Genomic DNA, 21,751 nt, shown 5'->3' with positions numbered 1-21,751 from the left:
AAAGAACCTGCTGGCAACTCCGGAGATGCCAGATATATGGGTTCAATTCCTAGGTTGGGAAGATCTCCTGGAGGAGGGCACAGCAACCCACTCCAGTATTCTTGCTGGAGAATCCGGTGGACAGAGGAGCCTGGCAGGCTAAGTTCGCAAAGAGTTGGACATGACTGAAGTGACTGAGCACACAGCACTGAAAGGGAGAAGAATGTGATCCTAGACAAGAAGTTGGTAAACTTTTTCTATAGAGAGCCATACGGTAAATATTTTTGACCTATGTGGGTCATATAATCTCCGGAGCAACTACTCAGTTCTGGATTGCAGCCTGAAGGACATCACACACAATACATAATGAATAAGCATTGCTATTTTTCAATAAAACTCTACTTACAAAAATGGGTGGTGATCTAGATTTGGCTAATAGATTGTAGTGTGTTGATCCCTTGTAACTGGCATCATTGCCATTATGTTGAATAAGTCATTGTCCATTTACATTGGTTCTATGGAACAAAAATTAATTAGCACAAATAACAACATTAACTGCAATTTTGGAAACTTTAAAAAGGACCAGACAATAAAAGATAAGCTGAGATATATAGATTCTTATCATTAATTGCCCATCAGAGTCAGATAAAGGAATAAAGGATGATCTTGGTCATTAACAAAATACTTCTTAAATGGTTTCATTGAATGCTGATGAACTTTAAGATGTTAATAGATGTTCAGAGGGAACAAAAGTGTTCTGCTGTCACATAAATTTGTGAAATACTGGACTGAATACGGGTTAGGAGCAATAGTAGTAAAAATGTCAGATAGCTTTTATGAATCCCTTATTGTGTGCCAAGTAGTTTTTACTAATATCTCTATTTTAGAGATGTGTGCACTAAGGCATACTGAAGTAATGTGTGCCTAGTTACTTGGCTGGCAAGTAGTAGAACCTACTCTAAAATATAGTCTTCTCCATACTGTTGAGCTCTTAGCTGTTGAACCGTGTTCATACTGACTCTCAAACAAACCTTTAAAACATTTTCAAGTGCCGTCAGTATACTAATATATATGATCAGACACTGCATATTTCTAAGAGGTGTTAAAAGATGCATCATTTCTCAGAATTACTTGGCCACAAAAAAGAAAATAAAAAATCCTGCTAAAAATCTAGCTGGCTGATCATTAGAACAATCTGAAACTTTAAGATAGAAATGTAGACCATTTTGGTTGGCCCTGAAGAGGGAGAGGTCAAGGAATGTGAACTTTTGCAACATTCCTGCCTTAGATGATACTGATCATACGCCAGGTTAAGGATAGCCCTTTGTTCTAATGTCATACAGCTAGATAATTTTTGTACTCCTCATCCATTTTTCACACTCCATTCCTGTCATGTAGTGAGTGGTGACAGTTTGCAGAATGAAAAAAAAATCAAGAACACAGACCTTTTCTGTTCCTAAAATCACCAATATGGGGCAAGGGCAGCTAATTTAGTTCCTTTGGTTCTTACTAGTATTTTCTGTGTGAAAATAGATAGTGTTTAATATAATTTTATTACGGCCTATACTATTTGCTTTAATTATAGAATTTTTCATTTTTAGACAAAGGATCCTCTTTTATTAGAGCCTTTGCAAACTTAGGCTTCTTTTGCAAATTGACCTCTATCTGTGTCAAAGACTGATTTTAGATATGCCAATATTTTATTGTTCTTGTCTGTTTGTAACTCTGGTTGTCATGGAGATAGGTCCTGATATCACATTTCTATAGACAATTGGCTGAAATAAATTTCTGCATCCAGTATATTTATTGGAAAGAAAGATGCAAATGAGCAATAAGTCTGAAGGTCTAAAATGTAGATAAAATACCACAGGAAACATATATTTATATTGCCTTTGCAAATAGTAAGCTCTGTCAGCCATTGTGGTGTTTCCACTAAGTTTCTGTTGGTCTTTGTTTTATCATCTGTAAAAAAGTTGAAAGTTCTTTTCCAGATCTAAAATTCTGTTGTCAGTTCTTAAAAGTAGCAAAGACTTAGATTATGAATTAAAAAAAAAGCAAAGACCACAATGCTTGCCTTTTTATAGACAGAAGAATTTATATATATTCAGATACTAGAAATCCAATCCCTTGCTAAGAAATAACAATGATAATCAAGGATCAATATTAAGACAAAGTTCAAAATCTCATCCAAGTAATGTTTAATTAAAAAAAAGAAGACACAAACTTCTGAGCATTCAGAATTGTTAATTAAACTTCATATGTAATACTTTAATTTTCAAATTCCCAGTACTATTTATTCCTCATTAGATATATGGCAACATTATTGTATCCATCCTATAGATAGAAAGATTAAATTTATTTGAGGTTTGTTTATGGTCTCATGACATAATATGGAGAAAATTAAGAGCTGTGTTCAGTAGATTTGTATCTACTTTAACCAACTTTATATAGTCATAAAATAATACCAGATAAAAACTTTTCAGGAGATAAATGAATTTTCTTGTTACTTTGGTACTTCATTCACTCTTTCCATGGTGTCATTAAATCCTTGCAAAAATGACTTTATTGTGATGTGCTAGATGGCAGGCTGGAGGCAAGGAAATCAACAATGGTGGTGTATGAGATTGAAATTACTGATGCTAATCAGTAAAGGTCCAAACCTAAAATAAGCTGACTCTAAAATAAGCCAGTTCCTATTAATAATGACTAAGCTTGAGAAAGATCACTTGGGTAAGCAAACCCACTGAGCACTTGAAATCACCATGAGTTATTTGTTTCAAGCTCTTCCTTGAAAGTTTGGTTAAATATAACTCAAACATATATCAGTATTTTTTTCTTGTGCTATACTTTGTAAAACATACTGTTTGATACATAAGTTAAAGGAAAACAAAACAAAAAAAATATGATCAGAGTGAATAAGATGGGTTAGAAATAATTGTAAAGATTTTCTTAAAGTAAGAACATTTCCAGACTCCCTCAAATTTCACATATATATACACACAGAATGCATGTATGAAACAACCTCAGTTTAGACTATATAGATTATAGACTAATCTACAAAATTTGCATAAAATATGTAGATTATGTCATAAGGTATAGGACATAGTCATGCCATTGACTATGTATTTTGGTGAGTAAAAACACAATGACCGATTAGCAAATTTCTAACATATCCAAAATCTTGTACAATTAGAGTTAAAATTTGGAGGGGAAACTACCAGGTCACTCTCTTTCCAGGTTCATCTCCTCATAGTATTGGCGAGTCAGCAGGAATGGACAGCGAAGTTTATAAACAGTTGATGACTGACCTCAAGTCTGCTGTAGTCACTAGCAGTGACAAGCTCCACAAATCTCAGATGTGGCTGCAAATCAAACACCAATCTCCCCGTGTGCACAGGGGATAGAAGCCCAGACACAAATCTCTCTAGTCATGTTTATCACACTAAAGGCAGCATTAAAGGCAGCATCTTACCATATGAAGGATAGCAATAAAAATCAGTGTGTGCATCTACATTTAACTAATTAAAGGACCAGCTGACCATCAAGTCTGTTAAAATTTAAAGTAAGAGACTATTTCATCCCTTCAAGGGTTAACTTGAAAGCTATTTATAACTATAATTCCTACTCCCATAATTTGAAAAGTGTTGAGAGCCATTTTCAGTTCTCACTGAGGCTTTTGGAAAAAAAAAAAAAAAACAAATTATTTCAAAACTCCGATCCATTTCCTAAATTTAATGTAGTTCTGTAGAATTAAAACCCACCAGATGAGCACAATGTAAAAAGAATGAGAAAGGGTTTGAGGAACTTTATAAATTTAAGTTCTAAAAAAATTGACTTCTAATCTTTGAAACTGGTCAGACATTATACAAATTCAGCAGATGCTCCCTAGTTATTTACAAAAATGGGTGTTCCCTCTAGGGAGAATGATCATTGAGAATGATCCACTTTGAGGCTGCTTGTGGTACATGCTGGGGGCTGAGTTTCAGATGAGCAACAGTCATTACTGATTAAGATTACTTAATCTCTGTTATTTTGCAGCTACTTGAAAGGAAAAAAAGCTATGCTTGAATTCACTCAGAGGCAATTTTAATACTAAAAACAACATGATCTACAAAACAAAAACTGCATGTTGTAGAGTCAACAACTGTGGAATTAGTCTTCTCAATCTCCCAACAAAGACCTCAGTTATCTTTGTTGTATGAAATTATAATGTTTTCTAGGACTGACTTTCAATGGAATCTTACAAATGCCCCAACTACTTGTTAAGAACTTGTCTATCCCCTCTTGGGGAAAATATGTTTAAAAACCCCACTCATAGTCTTAAGATTCATCCATTTTCCATTATTAAAATGAATACAGGTGATCAAAAAAACAAATAAAAAATAAAACAACCCCTCCCAGTTGTTAAGATGAGAGGTCTTTCCTGCCTTGTCTCCCATATTTCAGCAGGATGGTCATAGCAAGTTTGATTCCATTTAGTGGCAATGATATACATATAATACATACTACAATCTTCATACATTTGGAAAGATGCATTCTGTATCTCTTTGTCTAGTATAAACATCTTAGTTTCTGCGCCTCTCATATTAATAGGAACTGGTGCGATGGCAGATGAGTGGGTGGGGTACAATAAATGGCATTTCTGCAAACAATTATCCCCTCATTGAAGTTTATTTACAGCTTTTCCCCCTGTTCTTTCACATATTTGGTAATCAGTTCCTAGAATATGCTGCTTTTCATCCTTTTTCTGTATTAAAACAGACATAAAAAAAAGAAATCTCCTAATCCTAACTTGAAAAATCCTTTCTACTCACTTTTATATGGACATTAATGATGGGACATAGATTAATGAGAAAATTGGGAAGCCTGTCTTCCTGTGCATGTAGCCATTGAAGAGTGAGTCAGTTCTCAATCTTAGTTGGCATCGACAATTTTTATGGGTGTGATGATTTGGCAGAATACTCTGAGTGATTAATTTTCTGTCCTCTTTGCTGCTTTCCTCAAGATTTAAATGCTTAGTCCAAAATTCAGGGCAAAAACTAAACAGCTTACCACAGCATGAAAACTTTTTTTTTTTTTTAAGCTGTAACATATTTACAAAATGTGCAAAATGAGAAAATAATCACACTGAACCTATTAAAAATAAAACCCAGAAACTTGATCAACTGTCTTTGGCCCATAATGGGAAAAGTACAAAGGTGAGTGCCTGAAGAGAAAGGCAGGTTTTGGGCAAATCCAAATCCTCAAGTAGGGGTACTGGGTGTCGACTGCAGAAAATCACTTTAAGACAGGCTATGCAAAGCTGAAATAAAAAAAAAAAAAAGTCTCTTTCAGTTGCAAGTAGTATAATCTTCAGTGTCTGACCTAAAACTAAATCAGTACAAGTTATGAAGTGTAAAAATTTCCAAAAAGGCTAATTCTAGCTGAGTGAGAGTTATAAAAATATTGAGAAAAATAATAAATTATTTCTCCCTTTAAAAAACTCAGCATGAGATGGTTAAGCACAGAAGCACACCCGATACAACCTACATTTCCAATCAAGGTTTTCTGTAGGAAATGCTACTGTAATTTATTATTTATACTTATTTCTTAAAAAGTAGGTTCCAGTGTCATTTTGCCTGAGTACACATGAAAGAAGAGAAAACCTAGTACATGATGACCTTTATCTTAATACAATATTACCAGAACACTGGAAAATTCAGTTTTCAAAAAGGATAGTGTGAAAGCCATTTTAAAACCTTATATCAGTAAGTGTTGGAAAAAATCAAAATGTTTGTAAATGACATTATTTTTTCCATCAGGTGACACGGGTATAGCAATTTACATTTAAATTTAGTGATCAGAAAACACTGATGTAGTGACATGTTTTTGTAACTGTATAGTGTCAGACCACACAACTAAAACACTGAGTGGTCATTACACTTGGGATGGAAAGGCAATCCAGGGTGAGCATTAGTTAGGAAGAGGTGGGGAGACGGAGTAGAAAGCAGAAGCAGGATGGAAATACATGCTTTATGAACAATGTATGTAATCTGTAGGGGCCCAGAGAGCACTCTACCTGAAGTTTGAATGCTTCTCTAATTAAAATGGAGAGATCAACACATAAACAGAAACAAAGGTATTTTAAGGGAACTTTAACCTTTTATATTCTGTCTGTTCAATTATAACCTGACTCACTTTATTCACCAAAATACATTAAATGCCTGTTATGTGGTTTACATGGTGCTGGGGTTGGGGCCAAGGAGCAAAAAGAAAACATTGTCCCCAGCCTTAAATGTTTCACTGGCCAGTGGGGGAGAGAGAAGTCCTTTCAGTTTACGTTATTGCAGTGTGATAGAGATGGTGGTAATGAGTTTATATGCTGAAGCCAGGAAGCCTGGATTTGAATCCTAGTTCTTCTATGTTAGGTATGGTGTTGGGCAAGCTATTTACACTTTGGTGCTTCAGTTTTCTTATCTGTAACACAGTGCTAATAACAGTGTAATTTTATAGTGTTATCATGAAATGTGCTATAATACACATAAAGCTCTTAATGGTGTCTGGCTCTGACTACTGTCCTTGTTATAATGGTATGAGATGCAGCCCAGGATACAGCAGTAGGCCAGTCAGAGGAGGCTTTGCAGTTGAGATGAGATTTAACCGGAGTTCGGAAGCAGTTTAGTTGGACTTCCACATGTGTGCATAAATGGTAAAAAGGTGTGGGCCAGCGTGTGCAAGCACACAGGGAAGAGAAGTCACTGAGAGTTTAATAAACTTGAAGAAGTTGGTGAGTAGAATCGACTCTACTAGGGAATTTCGGTTTTTGTCTTCAAGACTGTCCCTGAATGTTTTTGTCTTTATACAAGCTGGTCTCATTCTTTGTTTTCTGCAACAGTTCTGCTTTCCCAGCCATTAATCTCTCTTCACTTCCATTCAATTAAATACTTGGCTATAAAGTAATTTAACTAGGTCAACTCTATGTATAACAACCTGCATTTTGTCCCTTGTTACTCTTTAGACTGAATCTATTCTGGCCTAGTACTCGAGTTCCTCTTTCCATGTTCTGAAAACACTATTCAAGTTTACCTCTGTCTTCTGATAATAGCATTTTAGTAAGATTCAGTTCCCTGTCATTCTCATCTTTCTTCTTTTCTTGCTGATTTTATTTATCCAAATATCTGACTTTACTTAAGCAGTTTCCTCTTTGGAATTTTAATCCTCCTAGATAAATTTTAATTTTTTAAGAATATGTTCATCTTTGACCTTCCTGAAGAAAAAGACAGTTTAGTTTGTCTGACCAAACCTCATACCACGTTGATAAGTTTCTGGCACCATAATCCCCTTGGTGTTGACCTTCACGATCACAGGCTTTATATTGCCTTTTCCCCACTTCTCTCTCCAACTTAGTTCATGCCTTCCTTGTGAGTGGAGATGTTCCCTTCTAGACATTTTACTCCTAATGCATGTACACTACAGCTACAGTATCTTGTATACTAAAAAGTCCAGCAAATGCTTATCAGATGAATATATAACATACAAGAATATCACTATACAGGCTCCTTAATAACATGCCAAGATTATTATGTGAAAGTTGCATGTAGCTTTAAAAATCAGCTTACAAGAGACAAGAAACTAAATTAGAAGAGAAGCAAGATGGCTGATGTTTACTTAGGCATAATAGTTTACACAGATAAGTATGAAATTTAAAAACTGTTGGAATTTTTTCAGTTGAGTGACTTTTAAAGTCAAGCTTCCATCATGAGACATAGGTGAAGACATGAAAGAATGAAGAACTCAGAGAAAATTCCTGGATGCTAGGATTCAGAAAGAGTGAAAGGACCATCTTTTTCAGTATCTATTGTGTACAAGATTCCTAACTTCATATAAATTATTTCACTAATTCTTTCCAGTATCTCCTCTCAACAGAAGAAATTATTATGATGGTCATTTTGTAGTGAATGTTACTGTGGCTCAAAAAGTTTAAAGACTCCTTCCAAAATCTTACATCTAAGTGATGAATCTGGATATAAATCCAGGTCTTTCTGACTCTAGAGCCAAAGTGTTTTGAGAAGTGATATAGGCTTTATTGTTAGAATGAATGTATTCAGAAAAAAGGTTAAATAACTTGACAATTTTGGACAAGTATCAAACTTGGTTGGTCTCAGTTCTTCCAATCTTATTAATTTAATCTGGATAATCTCTAGAGCTCTTAAAACTAAAGCCTTGTGAAAAAGTGGTATCTGTTTTCTTTTTTTAAAACACATTGATTTAAAATCAATGATATTATAAGTCAGGGAAAACATTGTGCATATCAACAGGTTAAATATTAATTATAGCATGCACAGATAATTAGAATGAAGGAATTATTAACTTGATATATCTTTATTGTTTGATATGGCAAAATGGTTTTTATCTTTGGAATAAGAATCTAACAAAAACAGGGAAAACTATAGCATTTTTAGTGATGAGCTAAGTTCAAAAAAATCAGTATCTTTTATTCTTTAATTTGGTAGTCAATATTTAATAATATCAAATTTTATCTGGCATACAACTTTGCTTGGGCTAAGCTATCTTAAAATGTCTTTTTATTCTACTCTAAATAAAAATGCATATTAGAGGAGAGCAACCTGATTCTAGAACCATGACTACAGTCAGTCATGTGTTAAGTATTTGCATTTACTTTTGTTACCCTATGTCAAAATGTGTCCAATATATTAAAGGCCAGAAAGGAACTGATAGATGTATGACACTCTTAACTATTATTTGATGTCAATAATGGTAATTTTACTAGATTCTCAGGCCTCTTCTCAATGTTGTACAGCAAAATATCATAATACATGGAAAAGTCTAGAATAACACTTACATATAAGAAAGTTGAATGTGATAATTATCACTGAAATTTCTCTCATGTTCTAAAGAAACTAGTCCAAATTATTGGGTTTCTTGGGTAAATTAGATCTGGTTTGAACCCACAACTTAGAATAGACTGAATGCAATGAATTGCCAACACACAGGAAGTACTCTGATCATGATCTGTTAAAACCTTTTCCCATGTATTGACTTCTACCATTTGACTCTTGTAAAGAAGGAAATTGGGTCAATGCTAATAACTGAACATTCTTCTCTCACACATAAACACATGGAAAACTAGCTATAACTTCTTTTGCTTACATATTTCTGAGCATGTTGTCACAGAACTTGGTTAGGTAAAATGAAAATCTTTATATCAAGCCACCAATATGACAGAAATCACAAGGCAAAACTGTCATTGCATTTGAGGGCATGTTGATATATTAATTTATACCTTAAGGGCTCAGATCTGGCTTGTATGAAACCCTAATTAAAACCAGTCATTAGAAAAAAGATGCTCAAAGAAGAGGTAAAAATGAAGTCCACGTTACTTGACAACGTGACACAAGCATAAAAGAAAGACTGAAAATACCATTGAGGCTGGAAGCCTGTAAAATTAGCCTTTTTTAAAAACTACATTTTACAAGGGTCTATGATAAAATTCAATTTTCTCTGGGATCTTATATGTCCAAAAAAAAAATCTAAAGATAAGAGAACAGAATGGGAATCATGTTCTACAACAAGTAAGTCCAACGCATATTCTTAATACAAAGACCACAGCTCAGAAGTGTGTCTCTGTAGTACTTGAATTTCCATACACTAAATAGATAATTCTAGACTACAATTAAATAGCTCCAAATACAGGCTAATAAGCCACACACACTCACACACAAAACTCACAAAATTTAAACATTAATAAACACATAGTTTTTAAACAAAATTGTTTCCATTAGAAAACATATTTTGTAATAACACAATGAAATGTTTAAGGGCAAAAATAAAAGATGGTAAGCATGCTCCAAATACTTCTGAAGGAAAAAAAATTCTTGTGAAACCCTACAGATATTGGTCGACAAACCAATTGCCTATTGTACCACCATAGTGGTACTTAGGCTAACTGGAGTCACATTTTTGTAAATCAAAGAGAAACTTAAAAATGTGCTTTTTCAACTGTAATTTTAATGTTGTGATCTAAGTATATGGTGTAAAATGTTAGTGTTCAATGAATATAGAGGGCAACTCATACCTTAAATTCCTCCAAGATCTTGTAATTTTTCCCATGATATTCACAAAAGTTTTTGACTTCTTTGCACTCAGGACAGCATCCATTGTGTTCCACTTTAGTACACTTTGGGTGAATTTTAGGGCATTCTGGCTGGTCACAGACAGGTCCATCCAGAGCACAGACACATGGGCAGTTGGAATGCCCTGGGAAAAATCTTTCTCCCAACTTGTATACAAAGCCACTGTCATCCACACACCCCTTCCCTCGATAGTCATCAAAAATCAGGTTGTCGTTACTGGAGGTCTGGTCACCTTCATCAGCAGGATAGTCTTCATGACTGATGGCAGCAGAGGTGACCAATCCGGGGATGACCAATAGCAGTATGCAAGCTTCATGAATATGAAGAGCCATCCCCCTCCTCAACGGCTTCTGGATGTTCTCCTAATATTAGATATACTCAGCTCCTTCCATGAGAATACAAGAGGGGCAAGCTGAAAACAAATATTTAAAAAGAATGATTTGACATATATAAATAGAATATAGGTTCATTTAAACCCATGCTTTTAACATGTTTGAGATCTGTTTATTTGAGATCTATTTGGAAGTTTTGTTGTTGTTGAGTTGCTAAGTCATGTCCGACTCTTTGCGGCCCCATGGACTGTAGCCTGTCAGTCTCCTCAGGGAAATGCATGGGATTTCCCAAGCAAGAATACTGGAGCAATTTGCCATTTCCTTCTCTAGGGGATCTTTCTGACCCAGGGATCAATCTTGAGTCTTCTGCTTTGCAGGAGGATTCTTTATACCACTGAGCCACCTGGGAAACCCAATTTGGAAGCTACTAAAACCTCAAATAGACTAAGTTCATGCAACTATCTGCACTTTATTATGAAGTTTGGAGGGTTGATCTTTGACAACATATGCATTAAAATTTGTCATTTGTGAACTTCTTTTACCTTGGATATTTAAGCTTTAATTTACCTTCTGAATTTCAAAGATCTAGCTTTGTCTATCTTGTAAGAAGTGGTTTTATGGAGACTCAATTTTGCTAGTATTAATAGTTACAATTAACGCAAGAATATCTGAATGCACACTCTTTGAGTTCACTGACAAAACTAAACTAGTGAGTGACAGAATGTATATATGTTACAGTCATCTGTGTGAAAACTCCAGAGATTAGTGAGAAAACATGCTGCTTCTAAAAGAAAGACAAAAAAACAACAGTTGAATGCAAATGATCACTGGATGAAGCTGGTACAAAGGCCTTCCTACTTCTTTATGCCCATAATTGGAGAACAACAGTGGCTTACTCAATATGGCTTACTTGTTTAGGTGGATATGAATTTGGGTTTTGAAATATAGTTAAGAACGAAAACAGCACAAGTATTCCATAGTGAGTAACAGAATGAAAACTTTACATAATAAATAAGAAAATGTCATGTACTGAAAAGGATTTGTTAAAAATAAATTTATTTGTATTATTGTCCACACCTTTATTTTGTTCAGGAAGTAAGCTCCTAGTGGGCAGGAAAGATGTATCTGTAAATTATTTTTACAGTAACTTGAGTCTAATATTCATGTAAGAAATAATACTTGAATTACTTCAATGTAAAATAGCATTCACATATTTTCAAAAATATACCTCTCTTTTTGACATGCCAAAGATAGTCGCATTTAGGCAATTTGCACAAAAATGCCAATGTACAACTGTTTGAAGTTTCCTAAAATAATAAGGTATTGTTAATTCATAGAAAATGTACCTTATATACTTTGGTGTTACTGACTCTTGTAAACTTCACTTAGTATTAGTACTTGATGGGAGTGCTGGTAGTGGGCTCTTATTTAAATGGTTAGAGTGACTATCTCATACACAGCCTTGGAGAAATTGTGACTTTAGGGAGTAATAGATTGAAAAAAATGTTAAATAATTCATTTGTCTATTTACATGTTGCTGGCTTTATGCCAATATTGCTGAAATTGTATATAGGGCATTTCCAGATCATTTTACAAGGGTCATTCATTTATTTTCAGATTATAATAGCAGTGATAAACCATCTATTTTAGTCTAACATATGCACATAATAATTTTAAGTAAGATAAAGATGGCATTAGAAAACTTCAATAACTGTTATATTTGCATTTTAAGTTAGATATGCAAATTCTGGTAATAGTAAAATGGAAGATAGTATATTCATGCCTTCGCTTCAAGAGAAAAAACTCTCTAATATTAAAATTCCTTCTGCGAAGGTGATGATATAGGAGATGGATCTCTTTTAAAATATGTCAAAAATAATGAGTCATGACAGAACGAAAAAAATGCAAACCTATAATTCTACTTGAGAAGCTGGAAGCTCCCTTTGACAAAGCATTTTTTCTCTTAAATTACTATAGAGGCTACAGACATAATACAAGCTTTTGAAAAATCATAATTTTCTAATTAAGTCATGCATTTATACATTTCCTACACACTTAGAAAGTTTATCTTAGAAGAAAAAGGAGCTACTGTGCTTTCTTACAGTTTTCTAGTAGTATCTTGTCAATACATGCAAGAAAAGCCAAATAAAATACCCAGATCATTGTTTCAAAAGGACACAGACAGAAAATGATCTCTTTGCAAGCTACAGGTAGGCATTAATGTGTCAGGTTAGGGTAAATGCAAACTCAAAGGTAATATAGGGATGTCATACTCACTTTATATAAACATTAAACATGTTTTTTAAATATGAAATATATTTTAAAATTTGCATAGAAAAAACAAGGTCTTATCTTCAATGTAAGAAACTTATTATTTTTAAAAAAGCATTCTTCCTAACTGTGCTACTCTTGTGCAATTTAATATTTAAGAGAAGAAATATTAGAGAAATCAAAATGTTTATCCGAAGATCTTTAATAAGTAAGTAAACACTGCTAAACTGAGGATCGCTTCCCAGCTAAACTTTCCCCCTCCCCACATTGCTACATATGATTTAAAATGACTGCATCTATTTCTTTGAGAAAACAAACATAACTCATGTCATAAGATACACTTACCTAATCACTCTGGAGGTTAAATGGTGGTGGTGGGGGTCACAAACCAATACGAACTAAGAGGTCACGCTTGTGTTAGGAAAGCAGTTTCTCTTTAATTATCCAAAGAATACATTTTTCAGGCTTGAATTAAAGGCAATCCATTCTACCTCCCATTTCAGAACACAGTCAAGAAGCAGTCTCCCGCCCTTCCAGAGAGAAACACAGCAGACACACATAAGAAATATGCTTTGGACCTGTCTTCAGAATTCAAAGCAAGAAGCAATGCTGGTCCTGTAGCAATCCAGACCTCAGGAGAAGAATCATGTTGAACTTATTTTTAGCCTTTTCTCAGATACTTCTAAGAAATTTCCCAGCTGATTATGCCTCCTCCACACATGAGTTCACTTACACAGTGTTTGATACGGCAGTAGAGGTGATTTGGCTAGGCTCTGAGGATCAAAATCAGCAACAGCATGCTGTAGCTTAAAGCCCACTCCGCCGGCAATAACATCAGCATCATCCACAATATGTTGCTTGAATCCCCTCTTACACACCAGAAAATGCTAACTGTGGACGTGAAGGAAAGGAGCAACTTTAGCTGGGTTTCTGCATCACTGAGAGCAGTTTGCAGACTGCTGATTCGGAGCTCATTCTGCCGGCAGCCGGGAATTCCTCAGCACCACGGACAGCGCCAACAACTGGCTTCTGAGCCCAGCTAGGTCGAAATCCCGAGCTGCTTCTTGAGATCAGACTAGAGCATTCTCTAAGCAGTCGCATTTTATACTGTGGATACGTGCGTTAGGAGGGGAAAAGGCATTTCACGTGCGTGCGATATACTTACTTGCATTGAAATTACAATAAAACACTAATCAAATAATTAAATAAAAAACATTGTAACTATACCCGATGCATTCTTGCATGGGCTGCAGAGATGAAAGTTCTGAAGAGCTTTGCATTTAGATTTAAGCCACCTGCAGTCTCTGATTATTATTAACAGATAAAGCACAATCATTGATAAAGAATTTGTGAAAACGTATGCTCCCAAATTCTACTTGACCCTTTGCTTGTAGAAAGCTTTTCCCCGTGCTACACCTAATTACACTTAAGGTCTTCTTTCAGTTTAGATTTGATTCCCCCTTTTTTTTTTTTTTTAAGTAGCCTGGTTCTCCTGCAGTTTGTTTTCTAACATTCAAAATCAATCTGTAATTCATCTAGTCTGTTATTAGGCGTCATTGTAAAACTGTTTCTTCCAAACGGCTAGCAAAGATGCTCTGTTTTGGAATTCTTATCAAAAGGGGAGAGAAAAAAAAGACAAATAAATAGGCAGAAAGTTATTATATTTTATTGGTAACAGTATGAGCACTAACATTTATGTCCAAAGCAAGTTTTAAAGAAAATTGTAAATGTTACCTGCTGACACATTTAACCAGCTATTTACTGGTTTGGGACAATATGAGGCATTTTCAAGCCTTAAAGGGAATACCCTCCGCAGTGGTATACACTGACCATCAAGACCACGTTCGAACGGTGCCATCAGAGCCTCCAGAGAACAGAGTCTCTCCGTCATGAGAAAATATGACTGTGTGAGCCTCACTCTCATGGCCCATCAGTTTGTGAATCTGCCCAGATTTAAGATCCAGCAAATGGATAACCCCATTGCCACTTGCCTGAGCTAAAACTCGACCTGACAGAGAGAGAGGGGGAGAAAGGAAGGGAGAGAGAAAGAAAATCAAAGTTTTATTTCAAGCAGTAACAGTTTACAAGTAACAAAATATACAGTTTTGTTTCAACTATAATTCAGACTCATGTTAGATCTTAGTCAACAAATCTGAACTAACTCCTGGTTGTATAGGAAATAATCCCAGCCACAATTAAGATATGCCAATGAGTAGATTTAAAAATTTTTAAATGATCTATTTTATATGTAGAGGTCATAAAATGCCCCGCTAGTCTCCTTGTATTTGGGATTAATAAACAATTTTGAGAAGATGAGATTGAAAGCAAGTAAATGATAAATCTTTCTTTTCAAGAGAATTATCTCTGGAAAAGTTTTAAAAATAGGATTCAAAACTATCTATGGCAAAGATATAAATATACACACTAATACACACATAAATAAATATATACACAGTGGATAATTTATACTTACATTTGTTATACTTAAATTTGTTTATTATACTACATCACTGCTTAAAACTATAACAATATGCACTTATACTTTAAAAATTGTGATACTCTTTAGTCCAGCAAACTTTTATTTGGAGTTGAAGTGAAAATAAATACCTCCATTTCAAAGATGTCTCAGCATTTTTAATCTAATTTAAAATTCTGTTAAACTAAATTTTGTATCATAAAAGAGCTAAGTATAGCACAGAGTATTCTCATACTTTTTATACCAATATTGGTGAGTGAATAATTTCCTTAAAATGAAAAACATATCCACTTACAATTACAACTAAAACTTTTATTAAAGAAATCCTGCTGCAAACTATCAGGGAATTTGGAAGTAAGTAAAAGCAACAAAACATGTCTACATAAGCTCAGTGTGTGGGTTAAAAAAGTGATATTAGTACTGTCCATGGGATTATTTAACCATGCTTAGAAGGTATATATATATATATACTTAGAAGGTATATATATTATCATTCATATTATGATTTAATGAATCACAAAATTCATTAAACTCTTTCAACATGTTGTACACTAGATTCAGTAAATTTAATTACTATCTATAATTCCAGATAATCTTACAATATCTAATGATAAAGAAAATAATAACTCCTAGATAGGCGAAGAAAAAGAGGCTTGGAAAGGCTAAATAACTTGCTTAAGATGACACCCTAGGTATTGGAGGGAGCTCACATTTAGTCACCAGCACTTTGAATACAGTCTGGATTTTTAAGTCATTAGCTTTGTCATATCTAGCACAGTATTGTTATCAGTGACACCTTCTTGACCAATGTTAAGTAGGTGATATACTGTAAAAGTAGAGCTTTCAGTTCAGTTCAGTCGCTCAGTCGTGTCCAACTCTTTGCGACCCCATGAATCGCAGCACGCCAGGCCTCCCTGTCCATCACCAATTCCCGGAGTTCACTCAGACTCACATCCATCAAGTCAGTGATTCCATCCAGCCATCTCATCCTCTGTCGTCCCCTTCTCCTGCCCCCAACCCCTCCCAGCATCAGAGTCTTTTCCAATGAGTCAACTCATCGCATGAGGTGGCCAAAGTACTTGAGCTTCAGCTTCATCATCATTCCCTCCAAAGAAACCCCAGGGCTTACAATTCCATGATGATATTGCCATAAAGGTCACTGTGAAATATTTAATCACATATTATAACCCAAATTGCCATGAAGAGTCTCTAAAACATGGTAAAATTGACCATGATAAATATGGCCTATTTGCAAGATATGGCCTTTATATCTACTGGGCTTCTTCATTTAGAACAAAGCCTGACACAGCAAAGATCCTTAGGATGGATTTGGGTGTCCAAAGCAGCAGAAGTGAATATTTATTACAAAGCCCCTTCTACCAAGTCTTTGCTGACAGAGACATTACATATGGATTTCATTTTCAGCCTTACACTATAGACACATATTTTGTGACTTTCCTAAGAATCAAATGACTTTCTTTGTCTCATCTTCATATAATAACAACGCAGGTGGTAAATATCATTTTCTATTTTTTTGCAAAGAAAACCAAGCAGAATCAAAGCCCCTAAAGAAAAGGAAAAGAATTTAGCCATTAAACCTTTTGTTGGAGTCAAATCTCTAAAAATTATAATTGAAAATATTTGTAAAAGTTCTTAGTAATTTCTTAAAATTTGATCAATAAAATAGAGAAAATAATAATATTGGAATTTTATGACAGGAGTATATTATTTCATAAGCAGAAAGTGAAGAGGAGCTAAAAAGCCTCTTGATGAAAATGAAAGAGGAGAGCAAAAAAGTTGGCCTAAAGCTCAACATTCAGAAAACAAAGATCATGGCATCCGGTCCCATCACTTCATGGGAAATAGATGGGGAAACAGTGGAAACAGTATCAGACTTTATTTCTTTGGGCTCCAGAATCACTGCAGATGGTGACTGCAGCCATGAAATTAAAAGATGCTTACTCCTTGGAAGTAAAGTTATGACCAACCTAGAAAGCATATTCAAAAGCAGAGACATTACTTTGCCAACTAAGGTCCGTCTAGTCAAGGCTGTGGTTTTTCCTGTGGTCATGTATGGATGTGAGAGTTGGACTGTGAAGAAGGCTGAGTGCCGAAGAATTGATGCTTTTGAACTGTGGTGTTGGAGAAGACTCTTGAGAGTCCCTTGGACTGCAAGGAGATCCAACCAGTCTATTCTGAAGGAGATCAACCCCGGGATTTCTTTGGAGGGAATGATGCTAAAGCTGAAACTCCAGTACTTTGGCCACCTCATGAGAAGAGTTGACTCATTGGAAAAGACTTTGATGCTGGGAGGGATTGGGGGCAGGAGGAGAAGGGGATGACCCAGGATGAGATGGCTGGATGGCATCATGGACTGGATGGACGTGAGTCTGGGTGAACTCCGGGAGATGGTGATGAACAGGGAGGCCTGGAATGCTGCAATTCATGGGGTTGCAAAGAGTCGGACACGACTGAGCGACTGAACTGAACTGACTAATATAATTCAACAATATCATGGTGCAGGTATTTAAAAAAGGTGTGTTTGCTTGAACAGATTTGAGTCAGCAAGTTCATGGTGAGGTTTGCAAATTTACTTGAAGTCATTTTCAAAAGACTGTAAGATTGTATGTATCCATCTATCTATTTAACATCATATTCACCTCTATGAAGTATATTGGATTATTACATGGCATAGAATGTCTGACATCAAATTAGGTTTACTGGGAATTGAGGTGCTTAACTGCTTCTGCTGCTGCTAAGTTGTTTCAGTTGTGTCCGACTCTATGCGACCCCATGGACTGCAGCCGACCAGGCTCCTCAGTCCATGGGATTTTCCAGGCAAGAGTACTGGAGTGGGTTGCCATTGCCTTCTCCATAACTGCTTCTAGGTTAGAAGATTTTCAAAATTACTTACCAGGATGTGTCAATTACTACATTAGTATCTACTGGTGTGAGAGAGGGGTGGTGCTCTCAAAAGAAAAAAATTCACAGACTACTGGTAACATCTCTAGAAAGTATTTAGAAACATATGCACAGTTATCTTTCTAAACATCCTGATGACTGGCAATAAAAAATAATCTACAGGATGAATCATTTGTCATACCAATGTCACAGTCTTAATGAAAATTTAGGAAGGATAGAAGATTTAGCTACATCAAACTTGGTCAGTGGAATTAAAATACAATAGATATGAAACTTTAAATAGTACATGAGAATTTATAAAAAACTTGTACTAACAATGTTCCTGTTGAATATGTCTTTTTAAAAAAAGTGAAAGAATTATTTCTATTTTAAAATTTTATAATATTTTAACAAAATACTTAACCATTATAAATTTTAATAAAACATTGACTCCTAATATGCAATTCCTGAGTAAATAGACTATTTAAAATCTCATTTATCATAGTATTTAAGAATGATTATACTAAATTATAAATGCACACATTCCACAAATATCACATGGGTGTACAGTATAACAGTGTCAGACTTTATTTTTGGGGGCTCCAGAATCATTGCAGATGGTGACTGCAGCCATGAAATTAAAAGACGCTTACTCCTTGGAAGGAAAGTTATGACCAACCTAGATAGTATATTCAAAAGCAGAGACATTACTTTGCCGACTAAGGTCCGTCTAGTCAAGGCTATGGTTTTTCCAGTGGTCATGTATGGATGTGAGAGTAGGATTGTGAAGAAAGTTGAGTGCCGAAGAATTGATGCTTTTGAACTGTGGTGTTGGAGAAGATTCTTGAGAGTCCCTTGGACTGCAAGGAGATCCAACCAGTCCATTCTGAAGGAGATCAGCCCTGGGATTTCTTTGGAAGGAATGATGCTAGAGCTGAAACTCCAGTACTTTGGCCACCTTATGTGAAGAGTTGACTCATTGGAAAAGACTCTGATGCTGGGAGGGATTGGGGGCAGGAGGAGAAAGGAACGACAGAGGATGAGATGGCTGGATGGCATCACTGACTCGATGGACATGAGTCTGAGTGAACTCTGGGAGTTGGTGATGGACAGGGAGGCCTGGCGTGCTGCAGTTCATGGGGTCACAAAGCGTTGGACATGACTCAGCGAATGAACTGGAACTGTACAGTATATGATTAAAATACTTAGTGTTATAATTTATCAACAATGATCTAAAAATAAAGATATTTAAAAATATAAATATTTCAACATGTATTACATAAAAATGACTTGCTCCTCTTTTGGTTAACATTTATGTTGTCAGGATGCCCAGACTTTTACAAAATAGGGAGGAAGTAGGCAGTCCAGGAGGAGATTGATATAATTTTCTAAGTGTCATTTTTTATGTAAATCAGTAGATATCAATAATGAATGATTATGACTATCTTCTGATCCACACATCTCTGAAAAACTTAATACTTATTTTAATCTATCAATAATTCAGAATAACTTCTTGTCAGTTAAATCACTATCTTCTTCACCTACCAATGAGTTTGAAAGAGGATAACTTGTATTGCTAGTCATTTTACTCCTTTGGATTAATTTGCCAACTTCTTCTGGCTAAAGAACAAAGCACTAAATTTTGCCTTCACTCAAAGCCAATAAATGGGCCAATAAATCTTTAAAAAATTAGTATTTCTTTCAAATTTTAGTACTAAATATACTTAACATTATAGAGCTTCTTTATATTCTGTTTTAGAAAGAAAATTTTTGAAAAAAAATACAGGTTTAATAATATCTGGAGCAAAGCAGTCTCAATTGGATTTGGTATAAAGACTTGAATCTTTGAATCTCTTGATGTATATAAACTGAAATAGCCCATGGAAATCAAGTGGTAACACTGTATCTGAGTATATGGAATCACTGTGTGAACCAACAAAAATTGGAAACTCATTGCATATTAACAAAATGTGCAAATATTAGTAAAATGCTGGCATTTTAAAAAACTACTGGCAGACTCCTTACTGTCTGAGACACCAGCCCCAAAATATTCCATGGGGATTCTTCAGGCAAGAATACTAGAGTGGGTTGCCATGCTCTCCTCCAAGGGATCTTCCCAACCCAGATATGGAATCCAGGTCTCTTGCATTGTAAGCAGATTCCTTATGGTCTGAGCCACCAGGGAAGCCTTTTGATTTTAGATATAAACGTGTAAATTCAATTTGAGAGTAAATACCAAAAATACCCAAGAGTTATCTTAATTTTTTCACCACTCATCTCTTAACCTAGACAAATTCTACTTAAGCTTAGGAATTCTGCATATTACCTACTACAATATTTTTGACATTAATTATGAAATAGCATAATCAACAGTCAACACATGCTTGATGTAGGAGGAGTTGTGGTATGAAATAAATACATAATATTTTTTGAAAAGAAAGGAGATGAGTTTGTCTTTCAGGTCTGCTAGAATGAATTCACAGTAGCCATTATTTATTGAGCACTAAGAGCACCACCGGTCCCATCACTTCATGGGAAATAGATGGGGAAACAGTGGAAACAGTATTAGACTTTATTTCTTGGGCTCCAGAATCACTGCAGATGGTGACTGCAGCCATGAAATTAAAAGACGCTTACTCCTTGGAAGAAAAGTTATGACCAACCTAGATAGCAGATTCAAAAGCAGAGACATTACTTTGCCAACTAAGGTCCGTCTAGTCAAGGCTATGGTTTTTCCTGTGGTCACGTATGGATGTGAGAGTTGGACTGTGAAGAAGGCTGAGCGCCGAAGAATTGATGCTTTTGAACTGTGGTGTTGGAGAAGACTCTTCAGAGTCCCTTGGACTGCAAGGAGATCCAACAAGTCCATTCTGAAGATCAACCCCGGGATTTCTTTGAAGGGAATGATGCTAAAGCTGAAACTCCAGTACTTTGGCCACCTCATGAGAAGAGTTGACTCATTGGAAAAAACTCTGATGCTGGGAGGGTTTGGGGGCAGGAGGAGAAGGGGACGACCGAGGATGAGATGGCTGGATGGCACCACGGACTCGATGGACGTGAGTCTGAGTGAACTCCGGGAGATGGTGATGGACAGGGAGGCCTGGCGTGCGGTGATTCATGGGGTCGCAAAGAGTCGGACACGACTGAGCAACTGAACTGAACTGAAAAGCACCACCAGTTACCTCACATGTCCTGCACTCAATCTTAACAGATAGATATTCTCCCTTTTTAGTTAATGAAGAATGAGACTCAGAGAAGGTAAAGTTGGGATTTTAATCGAAATATTTATTATTTAAAAACTCGTGCTTCTTGTCTCGTTGTTGTTCATTCACCCAGTCGTGTCCTACTCCTTGCTACCCCATAGACTACAAAACGCCAGGCCTCCCTGTCCCTCACCATCTCCCGGAGTTTGCCCAAGTTCATGTTCATTGCATCAGTGATGCCATCCAGCCATCTCATCCTCTGACACCCTGTTCTCCTTCTGTCCTCAATCTTTCCCAGCATCAGGGACCTTCCCAAGGAGTCATCTGTTCGCATCAGATGACCAAAATACTGGAGCTTCAGCTTCAGCATCAGTCCTTCCAGTGAATATTCATGGTTAATCTCCCTTAAGATGGGACTGGTTTGATCTCCTTGCTTCTTTTTACTGACTTTAACAT

The 21,751-nt window shown here is 35.7% G+C and overlaps 1 protein-coding gene across 1 annotated transcript in view; it reads right to left on the bottom strand.

The window, feature by feature from the left end:
- The window catches only part of VWC2L (von Willebrand factor C domain containing 2 like), a 186,880-nt gene extending 176,436 nt beyond the window's left edge, over positions 1 to 10,444 (bottom strand). The window contains exon 1 of the mRNA XM_068969552.1: positions 10,055 to 10,444. Within this exon, the coding sequence (XP_068825653.1) occupies positions 10,055 to 10,444 (390 nt within the window). The remainder of the gene's footprint in view (positions 1 to 10,054) is intronic.
- Positions 10,445 to 21,751: the final 11,307 nt, after the last annotated feature.

The sequence above is a fragment of the Capricornis sumatraensis genome, chromosome 3 (assembly GCF_032405125.1).
Source record: "Capricornis sumatraensis isolate serow.1 chromosome 3, serow.2, whole genome shotgun sequence".
NCBI lineage: Eukaryota > Metazoa > Chordata > Mammalia > Artiodactyla > Bovidae > Capricornis > Capricornis sumatraensis.
This window is presented reverse-complemented; position numbering and strand designations above follow the sequence as displayed.